The following is a 22,387-nucleotide window of genomic DNA, read 5'->3' as shown; positions in this document are numbered from 1 at the left end:
AGAAGTTGTCTCTGTACTGGAGGCAGCAGCCTCTTCTGTCCTGGACATGGTGAGTGACCTTGTGACCTGTCTGCTAGAGGACAGTAGTGAAGGACCCCTCTGGGTGCTAGGATTGGGGGTTGGCACTCTGTCTCCTGCTAGGTCTGTGCTGAGCTAGTGTGGGCCATGTGTACCCCAGGACTCAGCCATACATACCCCAAGAGACTGGGTTCTCTATACAGGGGCAAGAGTGGAGTGTTGGAGGTACACACACACACACACACACACACACACACACACTCACATACACACACTCGCTCACACATATACACTCTCTCACACACACACACACTCCCTCACACACACACTCTCACACACATTCGCACACACACTTACACACTCACACACACTGTCTCACACACACACTCACATTCACATTCACATACACACTCATACTCACATTCACACACACACACTCACATACACACTCACTCACACATACACACATTGATATACTCCCTTCTAGGACCTTTTACATAGTGTGTGGCCTCATGATTACAATCAGTCACTATGGTGTGGGGTACTGCTACCTCTCCCTCCCACCCCCCATCCTCCCTTGCGGCTTTCCACTCTCCAGTGACACCCTCCTGTCCTCTGGATGAAGTCTAGACTGCTTCTACATGACATACTGGGCTACTGTTCATAGACACTGAGTTTAGACTCCCTCCCGCCCCAGGGCCTTTGCATGTGCAGCTACTGTTGCATTTGGGGTGTTTTGTCCTCTCCTGTCTGCCTTACTTTCCCTTGCTGACTCCGCTCCTGCCCCAGGGAGATAGAGTGTGTGCGTCCATGTTTAAGGAGGGAGGAAGGTTATCACACCCATAGTTTTGAGGTTTCAACACCCAGATCAACCCAGGCAACTGGGAGGACAGCCAATGCTAATCCATTTTCATTGCCTCTGGTACACCGTGGCTCCTCTGTGTGTACTAAGGACAGAGGTAGTCACCAGCCCTATCTGACCCTCAAGAGAGGCTATGATGTTCTTTATTTTAGTTGACAATATACAAAGAGAGACACTCATGCTGGGAGGAGACCCTTCCCCTGACATCCACATTTCCTGCTGATCCCCATCCTCCCCTCTGCCGAGCTTCTCACAGAGCACTTCCTTCAGCCACCTACCTTCCCCACACAGTCAGCCGGGCTGCCATAGTCATCTATACCTCAAATGTGGGTTTGTTGTTCTCTGTGGTGTGCAATTAACGTCCCCACTAGTAAACGGTACAGCCACATTTCACCTGCGCCCTAACGTGGACCACAAAGACATTAAAATAAACAATGGTGCAGTTAAGCCGGGCCTGGGATTTGCTGTTTGGCAGAGGCACCTGCACCCCATGTGCCCCATAGCCTCCCCCACATTCACTGCTGTTCCCTGATGGTGCCTGCCTGGGTCAAGGCTCATCACTGTGCCTTCTGCCCTGCTACTGCCTACCCCCCAGCCTGAGCTGTACTCACAAACCACCCCGCACCTCAGAGCTCCTGGTCAGGACAAAGGAGGGAGCCCCAACCTGGGCCTTGTCTTTAACTGTAAAGATCACGTTTCCTGGGAGTTCAGAGGTGCTGGTGGGGCTTGCACCTCCCATCGTACTCCATCACTTCTCACCTTAGCACTTATCACCTTAGCATCCTTCCACACACACCCCCACGCCCCATAGTCCCCACTCGCATCCAGAGTGCTAGGCTGGGACCCAGCTCTCAGATGCGCTGTCCTTCGGGCCTTGGAGGTCATGAAGTGGACATAGCTCTTGCTAGCATCACTCTCTGCTCACTCCAGCCACCTTGAAGAGCATGCCAGGGACTCCTGCTGCTGTCATTTGCTCCTCTTCTGTGGGCTCCATTACCTGACAACTATCTGATATCTGCCCTCAGAGGCCATAAGCTCTGAAGAGCTTGACCAGGACCCCCTTTATGGTCCCCGTTCTTGGACGCCCTGACTTGGCTGCGGGGTACAAATACCTAATTGACAGTGGTTAGCTGGACACCCACCCAGGGCTGCCTGCTCTATATCCTGGTAGTCTTTAGACCCCTGTTTCTGGAGATGGCAGAGGTAGTGAGACTAGACTGGGTTGGATTGGGTCAAGAGCGATGCTGGTGGCTGGGTACAATGTGACAGTCCCTCAGGAGTGAGAGGCTTGAGAGATCCAGAGCCAGAGCACAGCACATGTCCTCATCCTGTCTCCCACCACTTGCTCTGTCCTTCCCTCACTCCATGGCCCTGGGGACTCTGTTACTCAGAAAGTGCTTGGCACAAATTAAGTTGAGCTGCCTGGGGACCAAGTGGCTCAGGTGAGTGGATAAAAAGTCACCACCACCTTCCCCAGAGAGAAACCAGGTGGGTACCTGGGGGAACAGTAACCAGGAGATGGAGAGATGTGCGTGCGTCACTTGACAAGGCTCAGCTGCTAAGTGGGGTTGGGGTGCAGGGTGGGGAAAGGGACAGCCTCAGGACAGAGGGACCTTGGGCACCGCTGTCCTTGGAGCTTCAGGTTTTCTGGGAGTCGGTAACCTGAACCTCACCTGCCCTTGCTGGGCTTCCAACATGGCCATCACAAACCTCCACAACAGGTCAGTCCTGGCCGTGGGTACTCTGTTCCACCTGCCTCATGTGAGTTTTCCCAGCAAGGCTGTGTGACAAGGCACTGATTTGTGCCTGAGCTGTGGGGACAAAGGGACTGGAGACTCACGGAACTGAATTTCATCCCCAGAACCCACATAAGAACAACCACAACAGAAACTAATGAACACAGTACCGTGGGGCTGGAGAGGCAGAGACAGGTGGATGGCTGAGGTCGGCCAGGAGTCTAGCAAAAGCACTGAGAATTCCAGTGAGGGAGCCCACCTCAAAAAGAAAAAGTGGATGTGTCTTGAGGAATGATACCTGCTATTGCAGGCTTCACGTAGCCCCAGGATGTAAACACTTCTCCAGCATTGCCCCATAGAAACCCCCTGGCTCCAGCCTACAGGGCACCCCAGCTGCTGCTTTCCCTATCTGTAACGGAGAAGTCACCAAGCTCTAAAATAGGGCTTCAAGACGGATGTGGCCCTAGGCAGGGCAAGCCTCTCCCCTGACTGCTAGGGCTCCCAGGACATCTCGACATCTCTCACTCATACCAACCCCTAGTCCAGCTGCCCACTCCGGGGGTTGTGAGCCCAGGCACCCTGAGTGCCTGGCCACTGGCACAAGGTAGTGGGGGCATGGAGCCTGAAGTGGTCATGAGGATGCTGCTGAGACAGGGGATGAGCCCAGGTCTCTGTACCCCCTTACTGAGGGACAAATGATAAGGATCAACCCTGCGCTGTGTGACCTGGGGCGGGACACATACTTAAAACCTTTCTGAGCCTGGTTCTGCTCCTCTATGAAACAGAAAACTTAAACCAGGCACTGACTGGCTTTAGGTGTTTTGTTTTGTTTTTTGTTTATTTTGGGGTTTTTTGTTTGTTTGTTTGTTTGTTTTTGAGACAGAGCTTCTCTATACTGTCCTGGTTGTCCTAACACTGGAACCTGGCCTTGAACTCCGAGATCTGCCTGCCTCTTCCTCCCAAGTGCTGGGATCAAAGGTGTTGAGCCACCACTGCCTGACATCTCTTTTTGTTTTTTGAAACAAGGTCTCGAGTAGCCTAGGCTGGTCTTAAACTTGCTGTGGATGATTCTAGATTAAATTCCTGCTCCTCCTGTCTCCAGGTCCCAGATGCTGAGGTCACAGACTTGCCACCACACGGGCTTTGTGTAGTTCCAGAGCCGTGTTAGGCAAACACTCTAACCCCTGCCCACCAGTCCCCCAGGGGTGTGGTAAAGTTTACTGTCTTCCTGGGCAAGGAAAAGGAGAGACAACAGCACGCCTGGGGCCCAGCAGTCCTGCCACCCGAGCCCTACTGGGGGCTGAGGCTCCTTCCCTGCCTGACTTCTCACGCCCGCCCACCCCGGGGGGTTTCATGTCCCAGTTAGCTCTGGAGGCCCGGATAGGAGCCGAGAAAATGCAAACTAAATCCAAGCTAGCATTTCTGCCACGTGGAACCTGAGCCCCTGTGGTCCCTTGAAGTGAGTGCTGAGCCCCCATGGTCCCTGGAAGTGAGTGTGTTTTTTTCCTGTCTGGGAGCCTAATCGTCAGCGGTTGTTTATCTTACGTTTCCTAGTGGGTAGGAAAGCCACAAATAAGTAAATTCGGGCAGCAGGGTACAATTATTGAGCCCAGTGCTTTATTTCCCAGCCCAGCCCACGGCGGATCGATGGTAATTTATGACGAGGCCCCTGAGGGAGGGAAGGCGGCAAAATAACCACCTTGCCTGCCGCTCATCACCCAACCTGGACACCTGTGCCTGCTTGCAGGTGGCTCACAGGTGGCTCACAGGTGGCTAAGGCACCAGGGACTGGGCAGGGAAGCCTGGCAGGAGGGGAAAGGTGATACACAGCAGGGAGCATTGCTAGAGGCGGGGCTGCCAGTAGCCCAAGCACTTGGGCAGCCCAGGCCTCATGCCTGGCCAGGAAGTAATCCCTATTCAGTGGTAGAGGCACCATCACCAGACTGAAATAGGGGTGGGGATGCACCACTGAGTCCCCAGCAAATGGTTTGGGTTCATCTTGGGTAGGGTTGGCAGAAGCAGAGCCTGAGACAAAGTTTAGCAACTGAGTTCTTGGGAAAGCCTGGAAGAGGAAGCAAAGCAGAAGGACATTGCTCCAGGCCTGGGACTCAGCACCTCAGGGCGGGGCAGTCTAGTCAGCTGGTTCTAGGCTGTAGCTTGCTCTCAGGACCATGAGGGGCTAGGAATGGAACTGAGTGGGAGTAGGGATAGCCCACTGTGTGACAGCAGACACTGTACCTTGTGAGATTCTGCCAAGATGCTGATTTTGTCGTGGTCTGTGTATTGCCAGGTCTCTTGCCACTATAATTTCATTCTCCACTTTGGGGATGCTAGGATGCTGCACTGGGGCTTGGAGTGGGTGACATGTGAAAGCTGGGGCAAAGCCTCTCGGGGCTGAGATGGGGGTCAGACTGCTTGGCCTCCCTAGCACTTGCTCCTAGGGTGGCACTGGTGGCTCGAAATGTGGAGCCTGGGCCTGCTCTGTAAACCCTCCATGACTCTGGAATGCCTTGTTCATCGCTGATGAGGAAAACTGGCATTCATGGATATGAATATGCTTATCTCAAGGAGCCCAGCAAGTGAGGCTGTTCTGACTTGTTCAGAAGGCCCAGGGGATCAAGGGATTGCTCAAGTCATGCAGTGATCTGGGGCTGACCCTTCATTCTGCCAATTGTTTGCGAGGCTCCAGGTCTCTCTCAGGGATGTCAGAAAGAAAAACAGAATCCCCAAGACTCTGGTTGCTTTAGGGGTTGTGGGGGTCACTGTACCACCGAACACTAGCTCTATGTGGAGGCCCAGGGGCACCAATTTCTGCTAATCAGAAGCTGATTTAAAAATTGAGGAGACCCCCCCCCCAAAACAGCTATCCCAAGCCGGGGCCAACAACATGCCCGGAGTGTTAAAAAGGCTGCACTCTTGACTGGTGCCATCCTTGGCCTACATTAGGGCATGGGTGGCATTCTGGGGTGGCCCAGTGGGATCTTGGTTGTGGAAGGAGTTTCATGGAGGCCTCTAACTTGCTTCTACCCACGAACTGGCTTTTTCCTTCTGCCTGGCTCTGGAAAAAAAAAATAGCACTGGGTAAAATCAGTATTCCAGTCAGGGTAGGGGGTTGGGGGTGGGGAGATGCAAACAGACCGTCAAGCTAAGCAAAGGAGCAGGGCCTGGCAGGCGCTGGGGGGAGGGGCCAAGTGGGCAGAGGTGCTAACCCTGCCACAAAAGGCACAGGCTCTAGGCTTCCTAGATGCTAGGGGGGTGTGGAGGCCCGGGTGGCTGGAGGGCCTGCCTGGCTTGGAATCCAGGACAGGGAGGAAGAGAAAGGGGACAGCTGAAGACAGCGCCTGTGTCTGGCCAGAATGAGTGGCTTCCTGTGCCCCAGTCCAGACCCCATGTTTCCTTTCAGAGAGCCCTCCCTTGTGAGTAAGCAGGCAGCTTTGTGCTGGGTGTGAGCTAAGGATGCGGAGGATGTGGGGTGCAACCTTGCTGGAAGCAGGCCTTATTCCCCCTCCCCCGGAGCATTTGTTTTGAAGGTTATTAGAACCCCGGGGGCTAACAGGTGTTACAGAGGCAGGGTCTGATAGCAGCCACCAACAAGACAACTTCAGTTGCTGTCTTTGCTGCAGCTCTTAATTGCTAATATCCCCCTCCTCACTCCAGCCCCCTCCCCCCACCATGATTCTGCAGCCTCTGCTGGTTGAGGACAGACCTTTCATAACTGGCCACTAGAAAGGCTATTCTTTCCCTCTGCCTTTGGAGTTCTTTGGGCTTCTAGACATGTTGGTCTTCTCTCAGGCCGAAGATACAAGGCAGGGTTTGCCCTCTTCCTTGGACTGCCCAGCCTACTCATCCCTCATCTCCTTGGGATGCCTGCTCTGCATAGTGGCTACACATCGGGTGGAGCTCAGAGTGACCAGAGTGGTACACCTTCTTCAGTGTGCCTCCCTCCTTCGATGCAGCCCGCTCAGCAGCTAGGAACTGGGGCAAGGAACAGGCCTCTCACCCCAGGTCTGGTACAGTCAACCCCAGAGGCTGACAGAGCCCAGGCACAGAGGAATCAGGTTGCAAGGGAGCCTGAGTGGACAAAGTCAAGGAGACCAGAAACAAGGAAGGACTAGAGAAGGCTGCCAGGAAGAGGGACAGGTACCAGCTGGACCTGAATGTCAGGGTTTTGGAGTTCTTGGTGTGTGCCCACTTATGTTCAAGTGGGGACCTTCGAACAACCTCAGGTTGGCTGGCCACTTCCCCGGCACTGAGGTCAGGAGCAGCCACACTACACCTGGCTTTTTGATGTGGCTTCTGTCACCAAACTCAGGTCCTCATGCTTGACCCACAACACGTTTTTACAAACTGAGCTAGTTCCCCGGGCTCTCCCATTTTTTTGTGGTAGGGATGGAATCCAGGGCTTGACATGCGAGGCAGGCCCTTTACCATGGTGTACATTGTGACCTGGAACCCTTTAGAGTCTCCCTTCCAGCCTGGTTGGGGCAGAGCCTCGCTGTTCACAGTGCTTAGATCTACATAGCCTCCCACAGCCCAGCATTCAGGGTCAGCAGCAAGATCATTTGTGCAGGGGAAAGCAAGCAACTGGAGAGAGCCAAGCACAGAGGCCAGAGGCATCTCCCTGCTGGATTGTCTACCAGATGTCTCAGCATCCTCCATTTGCCACCAAACCACAGCCTTCTTGGCCAGCCGGGGTCCACAGTGGGTCTAAGCATATCCAAGGTCACAGGTGGTGGTGGTGGGGGCCCAGTCATGGCTTCTACCATGCTCCTGAGTCTGGGCTGCAGGTTGGGAGGGAGGTGGCTTGCAGCTGCCAGGCCCCGCTGCTCCTGGATCTGTGGTGCCAGGGGCCTCATTAAGCTATAGCTGTACAGAGGCTTGTTATTAACAAGAGTATGCGGGGATCCTTTCCCTCCTTCCCTCTCTCCTTAAGGCAGTCTCCCAAATGAAAAGGGAACGCATAATGCGGGGCGGTAAGGAAGCCTGGAGGGAAGGCACTGCCTTGCTGCAAAGAGGAAGACGCATCTACCCTCAGGGGAGGCTGGCGCTGCCCGCATTTATGAAACACTCTCTCCTTCTCCTTCTTCCCAGTTCAGCAGGTCTCTCAGGCTGCGCTTTAAGTCCTTTTGAAGTGTTACAACCACTTTCTCCTCTTTCAATTAACAACAAGAAAAGGAAGCTAATGGCTTCCTGAGCCTGGCTGTAAATATTAACAGTCTGGCGGCCCAGCCTGAGCTCCCAGCCGCCTTCCCAGCCCAGAGCCAGCTTACAGGAAGGAAGGGTAGGAGGCTCCAGCATACAAAGATCCCTGGCTCAGGTGCCTCTGGTGTGGGGGGAAATGGAGGGGGCAGAGGGTACTTGTCCCTGGTAGGCACAGCAGGCAGGATTTAAGGTTTTTTTCTTTCTAACTTTTGTTTATTCTTTCTTTCTTAAACTTTTTTTTTTTTTTTTGAGACAGGATCTCATGTAGCCCAAGATGACTGGGCCTTGAACTTCTGATCCTCCTACCTCTCCCTCTGCGTGCTGGGAACAGCTGGAGGAGGTACTAACAGACTCCTGGGATCCCTGTCACACCATTGCCTTTTCCCCTGGAAGGCATCCATGAGGGATTACCCACCATGTACCCACGAGCCACTGAGACACAGGGCCAGTAAAGCACTGCTTCAGAATCTACTGAGAGCTGGGAAATGCTCTACACACACACACACACACACACACACACACACACACACACACACGAGGCCCTAGGTTTGAGCCCCAGCGTGCACAAATAAAGCCATGTGCAGAAGTGTGCCCCTTGTGATCCCAATACTGAGGAGATGAAGACAGGAGGATTTGTGGGGTTTGCTGACTGGCTAGCCTTGCCTCATGGGTGAGGGTGTGGATCCTGATGAGATCCTTGTCTCAAACCCAGAACTAAGATGGGCAGCTTCTGAGGGGTGACACCTCAGGTTGGGTTACATCCACCACATATGTATGCACACATGTACGTCTACATGCACACACGTTCACTCTCACACACCAGCATATGCCTATCTACCCACATACAAATAAGTGAGAAGGGTGACAGTGTGTGAGCCAGGCATGGTGGTACACACCTGTAACCTCGGTATCAGGGAGGCAGGAAGATTGGGGCAGGGCTCAGGCTTCACAGTGAGACCCTACACCAGAAAACAAAAGCCACCGAACACACACACACACACACACACACACACACACACACACCCCTACAGTGTGTGGTCCATCACTGGGACATGTGCGAGTGCTCAGAGATGAAGGTGGGAACAGGCGGGACCAGAGAGTCTAAGGGTCCAGTTGAGGGCACTGTGCTGGGGTAGACAGGGTCAAGAAGCCACTAATGTTGCTGGCAAAAGTGGGCCAATTTCCTGGAAGAGGTTCTGACCTTAGCTACTGGCACCAGACTCATCATCATGGCTCCCCAGGCCTGTCAAGGCCCTCCTGGGTGTGGGGGTCAGAGAAACCTCCTAACTGGGCACTGGTGGACAGAGGACCAGCAGCTTCCCACGGGCCTTCCCTGGGGCCCAGAGCCACAAAGCATGTCTGGCCACGGCCTCCATGACCAACTCCCAAGTTAATGGACCCAGCCACCTTGGTGAACTCTCCTTGCAGAGACTTAGGACAGCCATCTGTCCGTCCAGGAGCCCGGCCACCCTTGGCCTGCCCTGCTTGGTGCCCATTCACGGCTCTGCAGCCCCAGAGTTCCGTTACCCTTGTTCCGGGTTTTCAATGTCAGAGGCCCACTCTGTGCAACCAGGGCCTCTTTGGCTCCTCCCTGTTCTTGTCCTTCCAGGTAGCAGCTCTAGTCGCTCCCACTGAGAGGTTACATTGGGGAGCCATATCCTAGGAATCTGGGGGCCCCTTTCTTCCTAACCCTGGGCACCTACAGAAGCAGGATCATCCAAGAGAGAACAACCCCTTCAGGTGGCGTCTGTCCATGCATGCTCTGTATGGCCACCCAGCACCAGGGAGTGGGAATAAAGTCACGGGGCACCTGTCACCACAGCTGCCTATGAGTGAAGGGAGAGGCTTCTGCAGCAGAGGTCCTGGGCTTACCTCCAGAGTAGGTCTGTCCCACACAGCATCCAAAGAATGACACCTGAGGTTGCCATCTGGCCTACACACATGCACTTGTGTGTGCATACAGCGAAAAACATGCACCTATGAGATTCCACTGCTGCTAGCCTCCCTGCTCCGGATGTGTCTGTGTTTACAGGTGGGGACTGGCAATGGTCCAGACTGGAAACTCCCGGGCTGGCACCCTCGACCTGGCTGGCACCACGTACCAGTCCCTTAAACCCTGCCTTTTGTCAGGTAATCGTCCTAGCAGAGTGCAGGCTGGAAGGTTCACACTGCTAAGCAGACTCTCACCTCTACCCCTCTCAGCCCACTGCTCCTCGGGTGCCATGCCGGGCCAGGCCTTGCCTGCAGCATAAGAAGAGGCAGAGGGAGGAGCCCTACTTCCAGAGCAGGAAAAGGAGCTGGGCTCCAGCTGCCAAACCACAGCATCTGGAGCCCATGTTGTGCTACCCACTGTCGAGGGCTGAGGCTGGGGAACCATTTGGAGACTGGCCCGCTACGGTGCTACCAGGAGCACTCAGCTGCTCTCCAGCAAGGAAAATGGTTGATTCCCACGGAATAGCAGGCATGGCTTCAAAGAGCAGAACCCGGAGGCTTCCCGAGCCAGCTCCTTTCCCAGGACCCTGTTGCCTACTGTGCCTAGCCCAGCCCTTTCTCCTAGTATCCCCAGTTGTTCACACAAGAAAAACTGATTTGCCTAAATTGCAAGTGGGGTCCTCCTCGTCCCTGCCTGGACACTCCCAGCAGGCTCCCTGTCACTCTTGGTATGAAGACCAGGTCCCTCAGCATAGATCAAGGCTCCTCTCAAGCCAGGTTCCCCTTCCCCACACTGGCTTCACTGCCATCCACTGACCCAGCTTTGGTGTCAGCCCTCGGAGGGTGCAGTTCCTCCCTCTCTGAGCCTTTGCACATGCTGTCCCTCTGCCTCAATTACTCTTCCTACTCAGCTCTCAACTGAGCTAGCCTTGTTTTAAGAGCAGTTCGGCCCCTTTCTTGGCCTGCAGCCTCTGGTCCTTGTCACTCTGTTCTGTCACTGTGGTGACTCTACCAGCCTAAGAGGAGTGACCACCCTTTGTGGTGAAGAAGGAGCAGGCCCTGTGTCTGGCCATCCTTAGGGGCAGTAAGCAGCCTCAGAACAAAGTCTGTTTGATCACAGCCCCTTCATCTAGAAAAATATGATACAGATGTTGCCTGCAGCCTGTAGTCCGAACGAAAGCAAATCCCCCTTTCCCAGCTCACTCCATCTCCAGCCTGCTGGCTGTGATGGGAACTCTGCCTTCTGAGCTACAGGGCAGCTCTGCCCAAGAAGGCAGCAACACTCTTTCATTTCAAATGTGATTGGCTAAATGGGCTAGCCGCAGAGCCCACCTGGGTTTGCACAGAACACACCAGGCATCTGATTAATACCATGCACATGAAACCCTGTCCCTAAGAGCCAGAGGTTGAAGCAAAACAGGTAGGCTAATTGCTAATACAGGAATTAATATCGGCAAGCATAGATCTGGAAGGCAGCATGAACAGAAAAACTAAAGACCCATTGAATTCTGCAATAAGCCCTGAGGGACAGACGTGGGCTATGCTGCTGCCACCAAGCTCTCATGTGTCTGTCAGGAGAGACTATAGAGTGCCACAATCATAGGACAGTGCTATCTTCTTCAGGAAGCTGCCACACGACATCCATCGTTTTCTCCTGAGCTGTGCCTGCTGTTATGTATCACACTCTAGTTTCTGCTAGCCACTGGCTTCCCCGCAAGGCTGAGACCTCCTGGAGCACTGGGGTCCTCGGATCCCCAGTGTATTGTACAGTGCCTATAGCATGACGGGACTGAGTTTGTTAGGTGAGGTGTGTGGATGGTTGAATGCATTATCGGGATAGATGGTCAGAGAGATGGGTAGGAGGAAAGTGGGTGACTGGATGGATGGATCTTGGGTGGATTGATAAGTGTGGGTAGGCAGGTAGACGACATGGAGGAGGTTAGATGATTGGAAGGTTGGATGGATGGGTGGGTGGATGGGAAGGAGATGAGGGATGGAGGGGGAAATGGAGAGATGGATGTCACGAGAAAGCCTTGGTAGAAACCTGGGGCCTGAAAGTCCTGTTTGTCTAGTGACACAGTCCTGCTTCACTGGGTCTTGGTGTGATATAGGAAGAGGGATGCCTAGAATTTGGAGCCCTGACTCTCCTGCAGATTGAGTAATTTTGTAAAGCCCACCACCACCTTCTCAGCTTGTGAATGGCTGTCCCTCCCTGACCCACCAGCCTAGTCCAGGCTTAGGGGAGGTGGCCACACAGACACAAGGAAAGGATAGAGCTCATGCTCCCTGCTGGATGATAGTATGAATGGCCCCATCAGATCAAAATGCCAAGGACACAGTGGAGCTAGGGACCCAGCGCTTGCCAATACTGCTACCAGGGTTGTTGGTAACAAAAGGAACCATGTGTGACAAGAGCTGACAGATGGAAGATTTTACTCAATAGACTTAAAAAAAAAAAGAGGTTTGCTGGTACAGAGACTAGAGCAGAATATGGGCACAGGGAAAGTCCAGGAGAGAGGGGCTCAGCAGCCTGTGGGGCTGGGGAGAATCCATTCATTCCTGATCTCTTAGGGCCCAGCAGATTTCTTGGCTAACAACTGTGATAGCACTGAGTCACTCAGGGGCCTGGTTCCTTTCAATCTAGCAGGGTTCTGGGTCAGGTGCTTGCCTGTAGGCACATTTCCACATTTCTTCCAGGCCACATGCATTTGGTGCAGTGGCTGCAGGTGGCCATAACTAAGCACTCACAGGTGAGAGGAGCCCTAACAATGCCTTGGGCTCACAGCACTGCCAAGCTGGCTTGGAAAACCAGCATATCTCTGATACGTGAGAGGCCCTTTCAGAAACAAGACCCTAGCTAAACTTTCTGTCTACACACTAAAGGTTCCTATGAGGCTCTGAGGACTCAGGGGAGGCAGCAGAGTGGGTCAGGGAGCGAGCAGGCCCAGGAGAGCCTGACTCAGACTCTTCTCCAGTGAGAAGGCAACATGAGAAGTATGCTGGGTGCATTTATTAAAGATTTATTTATTTATTTATTTATTTATTTATTTATTTATTTATTTAATATAAGTACACTGAAGCTGTCTTCACACCAGAAGGGGACATTGGATCCCATTACAGATGGTTGTGAGCCACCATGTGGTTGCTGGGAATTGAACTCAGGACCTCTGGAAGAACAGTCAGTGCTCTTAACCACTGAGCCATCTTTCCATCCCCAGGGTGCATTTATTAAATACCTATTGTGTTCATGGCACGGAGCTAGACCCTAGGCCTTCACGTTCTCCCATTTTACCTTGTTACATAACTGTGAGACCATATATTCAGGGAGAGGGTTCCTAATGCGGGGAGGGAGGGATGGCATATGAGAATTCTCATAGGAGGGTGACAGAGCAAGGATAGGCCCCCATGCCACATGTGTGCACTGTTCCAAATGTGGGTACATGCACAGTCCTGTCATGTGTGTTCATGAGTGTGCATGCATGCCCGGGGGAGTGTGTTACATGCTTTCCTGGGTGCAAATGTGTGAAAATCTTAACTACGCAATCATCCACATGTGTGCACATGTTCATTTTTGCACATGTGCATGGATTTAAATGTGTACAGGGATGCATACAGGTGTCTGTGTACACCTTCTGTTTGTGTTGGGTCTTTGCATGTGATGTGTGTGTTCATATGCTTGTGTGGATGTCAGTGCATGCAGGGCTGTATGAAGTAGTCTCACTGGCGGAGGGGGGCATTGCAAGGCCATATGGAAGGCGGAGGTTGCAATGGTGAGCCAGGCTGACCAGGCCCAGGGACCTTAAGGACCCTAACACCAATTAGCTCCTGAGGGCTGGAGGAGCCTGAGTCAAGCACACATCTAGTGGGATGAATCTGCCTTCCTTCTGAACCTGTGATTTCAAGAGAAGAACTCTGGTTTGTGTCTGTTAAGGAGAGGAAGCTGGGATAGCAGGCTCCTAGGACACAGCCCCCATCCTGTGTGCGTGCAGTGGTCTAGCTGCCACCTCCCACCTCTAGCAGTATAAAACAGTTTCCTTGTCCTGTCCAGGAAGGCAGATGACCTCACTGGACTCTTTCCATCCCTCGCTTTCAGAGAGAAATTATGGCTTATAATTGGATGAAATCACGCGGGTGGTAATAGCAATAATGGCTTAGGCTGCAGCTACCACTGCCCCCTCTGCAGGAACAGGCTTCTCTCTTGCTCAACCTCACGCCGTGCCTGCCTGGGGCCGTGCCCACTGCCTCCTGGCACCTGCAGCCCTGACTGGTCCTCGTTATTCTGTGTTGCTATCTGGCTTCCTGGGAAAGGCTCCTGAGAGTGCCCCCAACCCCATCGTTTCTTTTACGCTGACCATGTTTATGCCCTGTTCTTCCCTGCGGGTTGCAGCCATGGACAGCCACCTCTGCTCGGCACACCATAGATGTGCCCGCTGCAGGCACTAAGCGGGCCTTGAACCAGCCACCTTTGGTCCTACAAAGGAAAGTGCCCTGGTGGCAGCTGAGCCTATGCCCTCAGATCTGTCATCAAAGCCCCTGTCCAAACAGGGCACCTGCAGAGGAGTGCAGATATCAGAGTTGGGCCTTCTTGGCTGGCTACTAATCAGGAGGGGATAGCTTTGTCCTGTTTTGGATTTCTAGGGGCAGCCTGCAGCACCTCAGGTCTCTACAAAAGAAAGGGCAGCAGGGTGTGGAAAGTCTGACCCACAGGAGACAGGCAGCTGAAGGACAGAGGTCAGGGACAGTGGAGACCCTACCTCACCGGCCCTCAGGGAGCCAGAAAAGCGGAGCTTCTTCTGGAAGCCAAGTCCTGAATGGCCCAGTTGGAGCCTTCGAATGATATTTGGTCAGGGGAGCATGTGCTGGGGAGACAGAGGCTGCTTCTAGGCTGGGTGGGTGGCTCTGCACGGGCAGATACTCCCCAAATGTTGTTTGTTGTTGTTACAACATTTACTTGTTTACTTTGTGTGTGCGGTCAAAGGACATCCTGTGAGAGTCAGTTCTCTCCTTCTACCATGTGGGTTGCTGGGGATTGAACTCAGGTCTTCAGGCTCAGTGCTAGGTGTCTTTACCCACTAAGCCATCTAGCCAAGCCCCTAAACTTCATTCTTGCCTGCCCAGTCCTTTCAAGTAGTTACACAGAAGGGCTCTACACACTCCCTGGATTGAGAAAGGGATGAGTGGTGGAGACAGTAATCTCGGACCCTTGCCTGGCTTGGAGGGAAGTGGTACCTGTTTAAGGATGCAGATCTAGGAATATGCTCTGCAGCAAAGCGCTTCCCTAGTGAGCTGAGCCCTGGCTTTGATCTGCAGCACTGCAAACCAAAACCAGACCTGAGGATGTGTGAATTTGTAGCTAGCCTGATCTATATTCTGGGCTAGCCAGGGCTACATAATGAGATCCTGTTTCAAACAAACAAACAAACAAACAAACAAACAAACAAACAAAATAACCCTCAAATCCCAGACTGGGAAGGGATGAGAGCAATGGGGCTGTGGCCATAGATGCCTGTGGTTCTTGTCTCTGTGGCTCTTGATTTCCTTGGGGTTGATCACTTGTGTTGTCTTTGGCAGGTGAAGAACCAGGGAGGAGGTGAGAAAGGCCCCACTCTGGACAGCTGAGCCCCAGGGCTGAAGCAGGAATAACCTACCCTTCTGCCTCACCCACTCCAGAAGCTTCTCTACAAACAGGAGCAGCCAAGCAGACCAGCCCCTGCCCCCAAAGTGGCTTCCCAAAGCGGAGCACAGAGGCCTGACAGCTCAGCAGTGCGAGGCAAGGCGAGGTGGCTGCAGCCTGAGGCGAACATCTGAACTCCTCAGAGGGGTAACAGACCCACACACACACAGATGCAGCCTGAGTGGCAGGAAGACTGATTCTTTGGAGAGTGGCTCCCTCTCAGCTCTGTCACGCAAGAGCGCTCTCTGCACTGAGCCATTCTGCCAAGTGACTTAAAGGGATTTAAAAAAAAAAAAACAAAAACAAAAACAAAAAAACCTTGGTAAAGAAAAGAGGGCAGCAGTCCCGGCAGGGGCATTTCAGGAGAGGTGCAGCCTGTGGACAAAAGACCAAGTTACAAAGAGCTGTGGTGGACTTGGTGGCCAGTGAGAGGCCACACCCCCCGGGGACTGGTGCTGGACTGTAGGGCATGCCCTGCTCAGGAGTCCCCGGGGGTGCTCTCTGCACCCCGGACACACAACCCTCACTCCAGAAAGCCGAGCCATCAGTACCTGTGGCCTAGGGTGGAAAGATGCAGCTTGGGACCTGCAGCCATATCTGAGGCCTGGCCACAAGGAAGGCTACAAGACTTCCATCCTCTCTGTGCCTCTGTGCTCCTTCTGCCCCAGGGTTGCAGTCTGTGGTTTGGAGCCTGACAGTGACATGGGGCCAAGGATGTGAGTGTGGCCTGCCTGGAACTTTGAAGCAGTGACCAGTGGGACAGTGGGACCCAGTGGCTCCAGGGAGCAGCAGCAGAGGAGGTAAGAGTCTGGGGCAAGGGAAAAAGGGCCACGGGTGGCCCAGAAAGGTGACAGGTCTCCTTCTTCCACCTGGAGGGGGCACGGCACATGAGGGGACAACTGAGTCTTGCCCTTTGAAGGCCCCCCAACAGGAGCCTTCTGCTTGCTGGGGTAGGACTCTCTCAGGCATGAGGGGGACCACTCGGGAATGAGCCACAGCAGGGAGAGTTATCTCCTCCTGGGCTTTCCCTACCAGGCTGCTGGCCACCTGCTCTGGACATAGAGGACAACAGCGAGGCCTTGTGATGTGTTAGGCAAGAACTTAGGGGACCAAGAACCCCAGCCTTGATACCTGTTACCCTCAAACTAGCAAGATCCCTTCTGTTTGGACCTACCCTGCCCTGCTGTGGCCAGAGAGATCCAGGGTGGGCGGGGTCAGGGGTCCCACCTGGCGACATCTGTACTGGCCTCCAGTACCGCCCTTTTGTTGGCTAGAGGAGACAGGCAGGTCCAGAGTGGTGGGGTGAGTTCCTGAGGCTACACAGCAAGTGGCTGGCCAGGCCTAGACTCCCAAGGGTGAAGAAGGGAGGGGCAGTACCTCTGCAAACAGTAATCCTGGCAACTTCAGAACCCCTCAGCGCCCTGGGCAGGGCAGGGAAGCCCCAATTCATTACCAAGATGAAAATGACACTTCCCCACGCTTTGCCCCAGGAGAGGGGCTGATTTATGACTGCGCCAGGGCCTGGGACATCCGTCAGAGCCGTGCGCTGCGCACGCCGTCTGCGGGGGCATTAATAGCCGTGTTATTAGCCACTGGCGTGAAGGATGCCCTGCGGATGGGCTATTTGCTGTTATTTATTATAAAGGCGCGACAACCTAGCAGCAGGGCCGTAAGCTCACAGCTGGGCCCCGCCTGCCTGTGGGCCTCCTCTCTGCTTCTTCAACTTCCTCCAGCCCCTAGGAGGAGCTAGGGGATGATTCCTGGGGCCAGACCCAACCAGAGGGAAACAGGAACCACCTCCCAGCAATCCTGTTGCTCAAAGAACTGATGGAAAATCTGCTCAGCAGGCTCTGTGCAGCCTCACTGGGCTTTGGGGGCAGAGGTACCTGGGGATAGGCTTGGGAGTTCTGGTTGAGTGGTGTAAACTAGGGCAGGTCCCCTCCTTGAATGTGCCTCTCTGTATACAAGGCCAGCTACTCCTAAGAGACACCCCTGCACCACCCCCCAACCCTTAAAGAAGCCACAATTTACTGATGGCTGGCAAGAGATATTGGTGAGCTAGGGCGTGTCCCATCGTCTGTTCTTACAACCCTGTGGGGAAGGGTCCTCCATGGCTATAAAGGGCAGATGGATGGGCTCAGAATCCTCCTCTTCCTCCTGCCCCCAGGGTCTATAGGTTTTCCACTCTTGCATGCATTCATGACATAGGCACTTCTGGTGATATACCTGCAGCTGGCCACCAAGCTGGGGCATAGCCAGGCCTTCTCAGGCCTGCTTCTCCAGAGCAGCTGAGTTTGAGCGCTGGACAGTGAGCGTGAGGGCCGGGTGAATGGGCAGCTCTTCATAGTTCAGACAGAACTTTTTGCCTCTCAGGACAGCTGTAGTGGGAACGCCCGAGTCATCATGGCCTCTGGGGTGGTGCTGATGGCAAAGTCTGTAGCTGTCTAGTGCCAGGCTTTAGATTGTAGAGCCTGCCTCGTCGACTCAAAAGAGTGTGTGGGCTGGGGAAATGATTCCATCAGTAAAGTGCCACCTGCTGCATACCCATAAGGATCTGTCTGGTCCCCAGTGCCCGCCCGCACAGAAGCCAGGCATGGTGGTGCATGTCTGTAACCCTGGCACTTGGAGCAGGGTAGAGACAGTTGGATCGCTGGAGGTCCCTGGCCAGCCAGTCGGCCAATAGGTGCAGAGCAATAGAGAAATACACCCATAGCAACCTCTGTCCCCACACACAGACACAAAGCATCTTTAATGTAGCCTCTCTGAACCAGGTTTATTGCTGGGCACAGGATGGACCACACCTTAAGAGCAGGTGTTTAGGTCCAGTGGAGAGGGCCAGACACTTAATGGGAGTCCAGGAAACTGGAGATCACAGATAACATCCTCACTGAGAGCAGGGCTGCTTGGTTGGTCTCCATGCCTGCCTGGGATTCTCTCTGGTCAGCCCTTCCTCCACACTTGCTCCTTCCTCTTTTCTAGGCTCCTGCAGGTAATCAAGGAGCTGAGCAGCAAAGACCCAGACCCAGCCCTGTCTAGAGGACTCACTTGCCCTCCTAGCACTGTCCCCTCTTCATTCTCCCTCTCACTGGTGTTACATCTGCTTCTGTTTTTTCTTCCCTTCCCCAGAGGAATTATGTCCCATGGGAGCCAGCTTTACTCCAAAGGGACCCAGGCGGCAGTCTAAGGTGGAGGAGCATTTCATTAAGTGATGGTGAGACAGACAGAAACAAAGTTACATGTGTCTTCTTTCATCCTCTCCCCACTCCTGGCCCTGCATAGTTTAATATCGAACACTGCTATCAATATAATTAACCTCCTAAGACACAATTTGAAAGTCTTGTTTTTTAAAGCGATTCACTTTCTCTGAAGCCAAGGAGGACATCCTCCTGCCCAGCCCCACCCAGTGGCCCACACGCATAGGTGAACTCGCAGTTCATCTCTGGTGGATTTGCATACCTGTCTGCAATTACTGCCAGCGATAACAGCTGATACATAATGCATGCGGCATGAAATTAGAAAAATAATTAACTTTAGATTTGAAAAGAATCCCCGCCCCCGACTCTCCCTGGCGGTAGAAATGCTGAGAGCTACTGCTGGACAAGGCCTGGGGGCTGAGCTGTTCGGGGTGATGGGTGAGTCTGGCTGGTACCCCAGAGCAGCCAAGACAAGAAGGTGCTAGAGAGTCAGGGTGTGCAGGAGGTGCCCGCATGGCATCTGCTGGGACAAGCTTCACGTTCCTGGGCCTTGTCTATAACTTACATATCTGGGCCAGTGAAGTAACATGGCTAATGAAGTAACCTCTCCCGCCCTGTGGCCAGGGAGTGCTCAGCCAAGCTAAAAGCCGCCTATTTCATCCTCACAAGAACCCAAGGAGTATGGGGCTGGGGATTTAGCTCAGTGGTAGAGCGCTTACCTAGGAAGCGCAAGGCCCTGGGTTCGGTCCCCAGCTCCGAAAAAAAGAACCAAAAAAAAAAAAAAAAAAAAAAAAAAGAACCCAAGGAGTAAACCATGCTTGGTCTCTTTCACAGATGAAGCCCTAGTTCTGAAGCTACCCTTCTACATAGATCAAGACTGAGAGAAGGCTGGCTGGGGACAGTACAGGACAGACACCTGGCTTTCAAGATGAGAAGCCGGTGTAGGCAGAGTGCAGGTTGGCTTGTGAGGACACAGGGCAGAATGGGATGGCTCCTCCCATTCAGCTAGGCCTTCTCCCCAGAGAAAATAGGCCCAGGGCATGGGTTAGGGCTGGGAAGGCCACAGGGTTGCAGCCTGTGAGCCTCTGGCCCTGTCTGCATGGTCTTCCTCCTTAGGCCCAGGGTCATCTGGATATCTGCTTCTAATGGGAGCTGAGACCATGTCTGATACCTAGCATCAAAACTGTCTTCATTGACAAACAAAAAGAGGGGCAGAGGGGCCAGCTAGGAAGCAGGGGTGGTCTGTCTAGTCCTCCATCTCCTCCCAGCCTGGCTTCCTATGGGAATGTGGCCAACCAGCTCAGTCCCCTAACGGCCATGAAGTACCTGTCACCTCCCCATAGTATGTCCATGGCAGGCCTTGAGCTGCCCCAGCATGTGGTCTCAGCCAGTTATCCCTTGCAAAACTGGAGGGATACATCCAGTCAGGGCACTGGAAGGCCACAGGGGTGCAGCTAGGAGTTGAGTCTCCCTAGCTGGTGGTCGTTTCCAGATGCTGCTCAGCCCCCCTTGTCAGGTAGAGTGAGAGCAGAGCTCGACTCTGCAGGACCAGGGTCAGAGAAAGCTTCCAGGAGGAGGCAGGAGAGCTGAGGCCCGGAGGCGGAGTGCATACTGGCCTGTGAGGCTGAAGGCAAGCCCATACTGGTCACCATGGCAAGAATAGCACGTGCAAAGGCCCTGGGGAAGCATGACACTATGTGCAGCATGTTAGGGTGATAAAGGGCCCTGAGATTCTGAAAGCTGAGTTGCAGCCCCACCATTTCTCCTTCTCTAAGGCTTTGATTTCTCAGTGGCTAGAACAGGGTGCAGGTACAGGAGACACACTTGGCACAGAGCATGAAGGACAGATAGAGAATGACAGTTAACACAGAGGCTATGCCCATGTATAGGAAGAAGTGGTTAGCCATGGGACATAGGCTAGACTTAGAAAGGGCATTCTGCACATGGGATACTCTGCACACATGATCTCTTCATGTCACCTAAGTCCTCACATACAGGCAACTGTCATCCACATACATAGATGGGGAAACTGAAGCCCAGAGAGGACACTGCCTGAAGTGGTGTGGGCAGGACTCGAGCCTACTGCAGTTTGTCCTGGCCATTGTCAGGAGCCAGTAACTGCCCCAGCCCCCGCCCCTAAGCCCCTCAGCTAACGGAGACCACCAGCCTGAGCCATCTCTCTGCACCCCTCCAGTGCAGTACGAGGACCATGCTGTCAGTCACAGACCTGGCACATCGTAACTCAAACCACACTTGTGTGCGTGATCACACAATGATGACCAGTGATCCCGTAAAAGACGGGCAATTTACCAGGTTTAATTTGACGGCCACATAAACTATGAAACACAACAAGGGGATGAAAAGGCCACCAAGCATCCAGGCAGTTTAAGGGCTATTCCAGAGAGGCTATAGTCTCCCTCCCCAGCCTGGTCTGTCCTGTGCCTGAAACTGCCACAGGCTGAGACCGGAGTTGGCCTTGGGGAAGCAGGGTGGCCAGGGACGCTTGGGCAAGATGGATGGGCATCAGATAGAGGAGTGGAAAGGCCTTGGGTCCCTGCCTCTCACTGCTGCTCCATTATCCATCAAACATCTCTGAGAGGTGCAATTTAGACTCTATTATGATGCAGAGCCTCGGGAGGCTGGGGACTGTGGCCATGAGCTAAACAGGAGGAGAACAGATGCCCACACCAGGGACTGTTGTGGCAGCCTTGGTTTTGGCCTTAACAAGTCTGGTCCTGCTCAGGGCACTGGCCCAGAACAGCTAAGGGCAGAGGCTGCCTATGCCCCTCAGATAGTACCCATTAGCTGGCCAGGAGCAGGTGTGTCCTCCAGCCAGACTCCGAGACAGAATGAAACCGCTTAGGAAAAGCCTAAGCCGGGGTTGGGGATTTAGCTCAGTGGTAGAGCGCTTGCCTAGCAACCGCAAGGCCCTGGGTTCGGTCCCCAGCTCCGAAAAAAAAAAAAAAAAGAAAGAAAGAAAGAAAAAGAAAAAAAAGGAAAAGGAAAAGCCTAAGCCCTCTGCCCACTCCTGGTCTCTGCTCACAAAGTGACTTGTGATGGGTCCTTCAGGCTCCATTAAGAGGAGACTGGAGTGCAGCTGGAGGTCTGGGTGTCTGGGACCTTAGGATGCTGAGGCCCCTTGTCCTTCTGAACTGCAGGCCTCAAGTTGTGAGATAATATATGTGACTGCCTGACACAGAAGGAACACGCTGACAGTAGGCTGCACAGGCTGCCTGTGAGCGCAGACTGCAGGGTCTGGCTCCAGGGGTCAGTCCAGCGCTGGGCACGTAATGCTGTTTTCAGCTTTGAATTCCAAGGTGATGAGGGGCAGGAGGATTAGGTCAGGCCTAGGGCAGCTTGGGATGCCAGTACCTCACACAGAGCAACAGGAGGCTGATGGAGACAAGCAAGCCCTAGCCTGAGCCTGCAGTGACGCCCAGACTGGTGAGGGTGACCAGTGAAACAAGACCCCACAATGAACCCCAGGGCAAGGTAGAAAGTGGGGCGAAGGGCTAGGTGTGCAGGGAGCTGTGTGGGGTAGGGTGAGCAGGCTGTGGCCATGTGGGAACAACTGCCAAAGACAGAGAAGACCAGGCGCGGGGTGGAGCGTTTGGTGCAGTTGAGGACACCTGGTTCCTAGAGCGTGGGTCCCCATTAGCCACTCAGCAGGAGCTGGTCGTACGCCACACTTCAGAGCTGTCCTCACATGTCAGGCCCTTGGATTGGGTCTGAGAAGCTATTACACCGTGTCCCGAAAGCCTCCTTGACC

General features: G+C 53.7%; 2 protein-coding genes across 7 annotated transcripts in view; one reads left to right on the top strand and one right to left on the bottom strand.

Moving 5' to 3' along the window:
• Positions 1-22,387, bottom strand: part of Macrod1 (mono-ADP ribosylhydrolase 1) — a 140,743-nt gene that overhangs the window by 78,079 nt on the left and 40,277 nt on the right. The window contains exon 4 of one of the 6 annotated variants that reach the window (XM_087618003.1): positions 4,212-5,674. The exons of 4 other annotated variants lie outside the window; for them this stretch is intronic. In XM_087618003.1, the coding sequence (XP_087474129.1) occupies positions 5,640-5,674 (35 nt within the window). In that variant the 3' untranslated portion in view covers positions 4,212-5,639. Of the gene's footprint in view, positions 1-4,211; positions 5,675-18,178; positions 18,408-22,387 lie in introns of those variants that run through there. One more of the 6 variants, XM_087618084.1, reaches the window with a different exon arrangement.
• Positions 1-22,387, top strand: part of Flrt1 (fibronectin leucine rich transmembrane protein 1) — a 73,147-nt gene that overhangs the window by 44,537 nt on the left and 6,223 nt on the right. Inside the window, 1 exon segment of the mRNA NM_001109160.2 lies at positions 15,322-16,224. The gene's annotated coding sequence lies outside the window, so the exon portion shown is untranslated.

The sequence above is a fragment of the Rattus norvegicus genome, chromosome 1, assembly GCF_021556685.1.
Source record: "Rattus norvegicus strain SHRSP/BbbUtx chromosome 1, alternate assembly SHRSP_T2T, whole genome shotgun sequence".
Lineage (NCBI taxonomy): Eukaryota > Metazoa > Chordata > Mammalia > Rodentia > Muridae > Rattus > Rattus norvegicus.
Note: the sequence above shows the minus strand (reverse complement) of the source record. Positions and strands in the feature narration are given on the sequence as shown.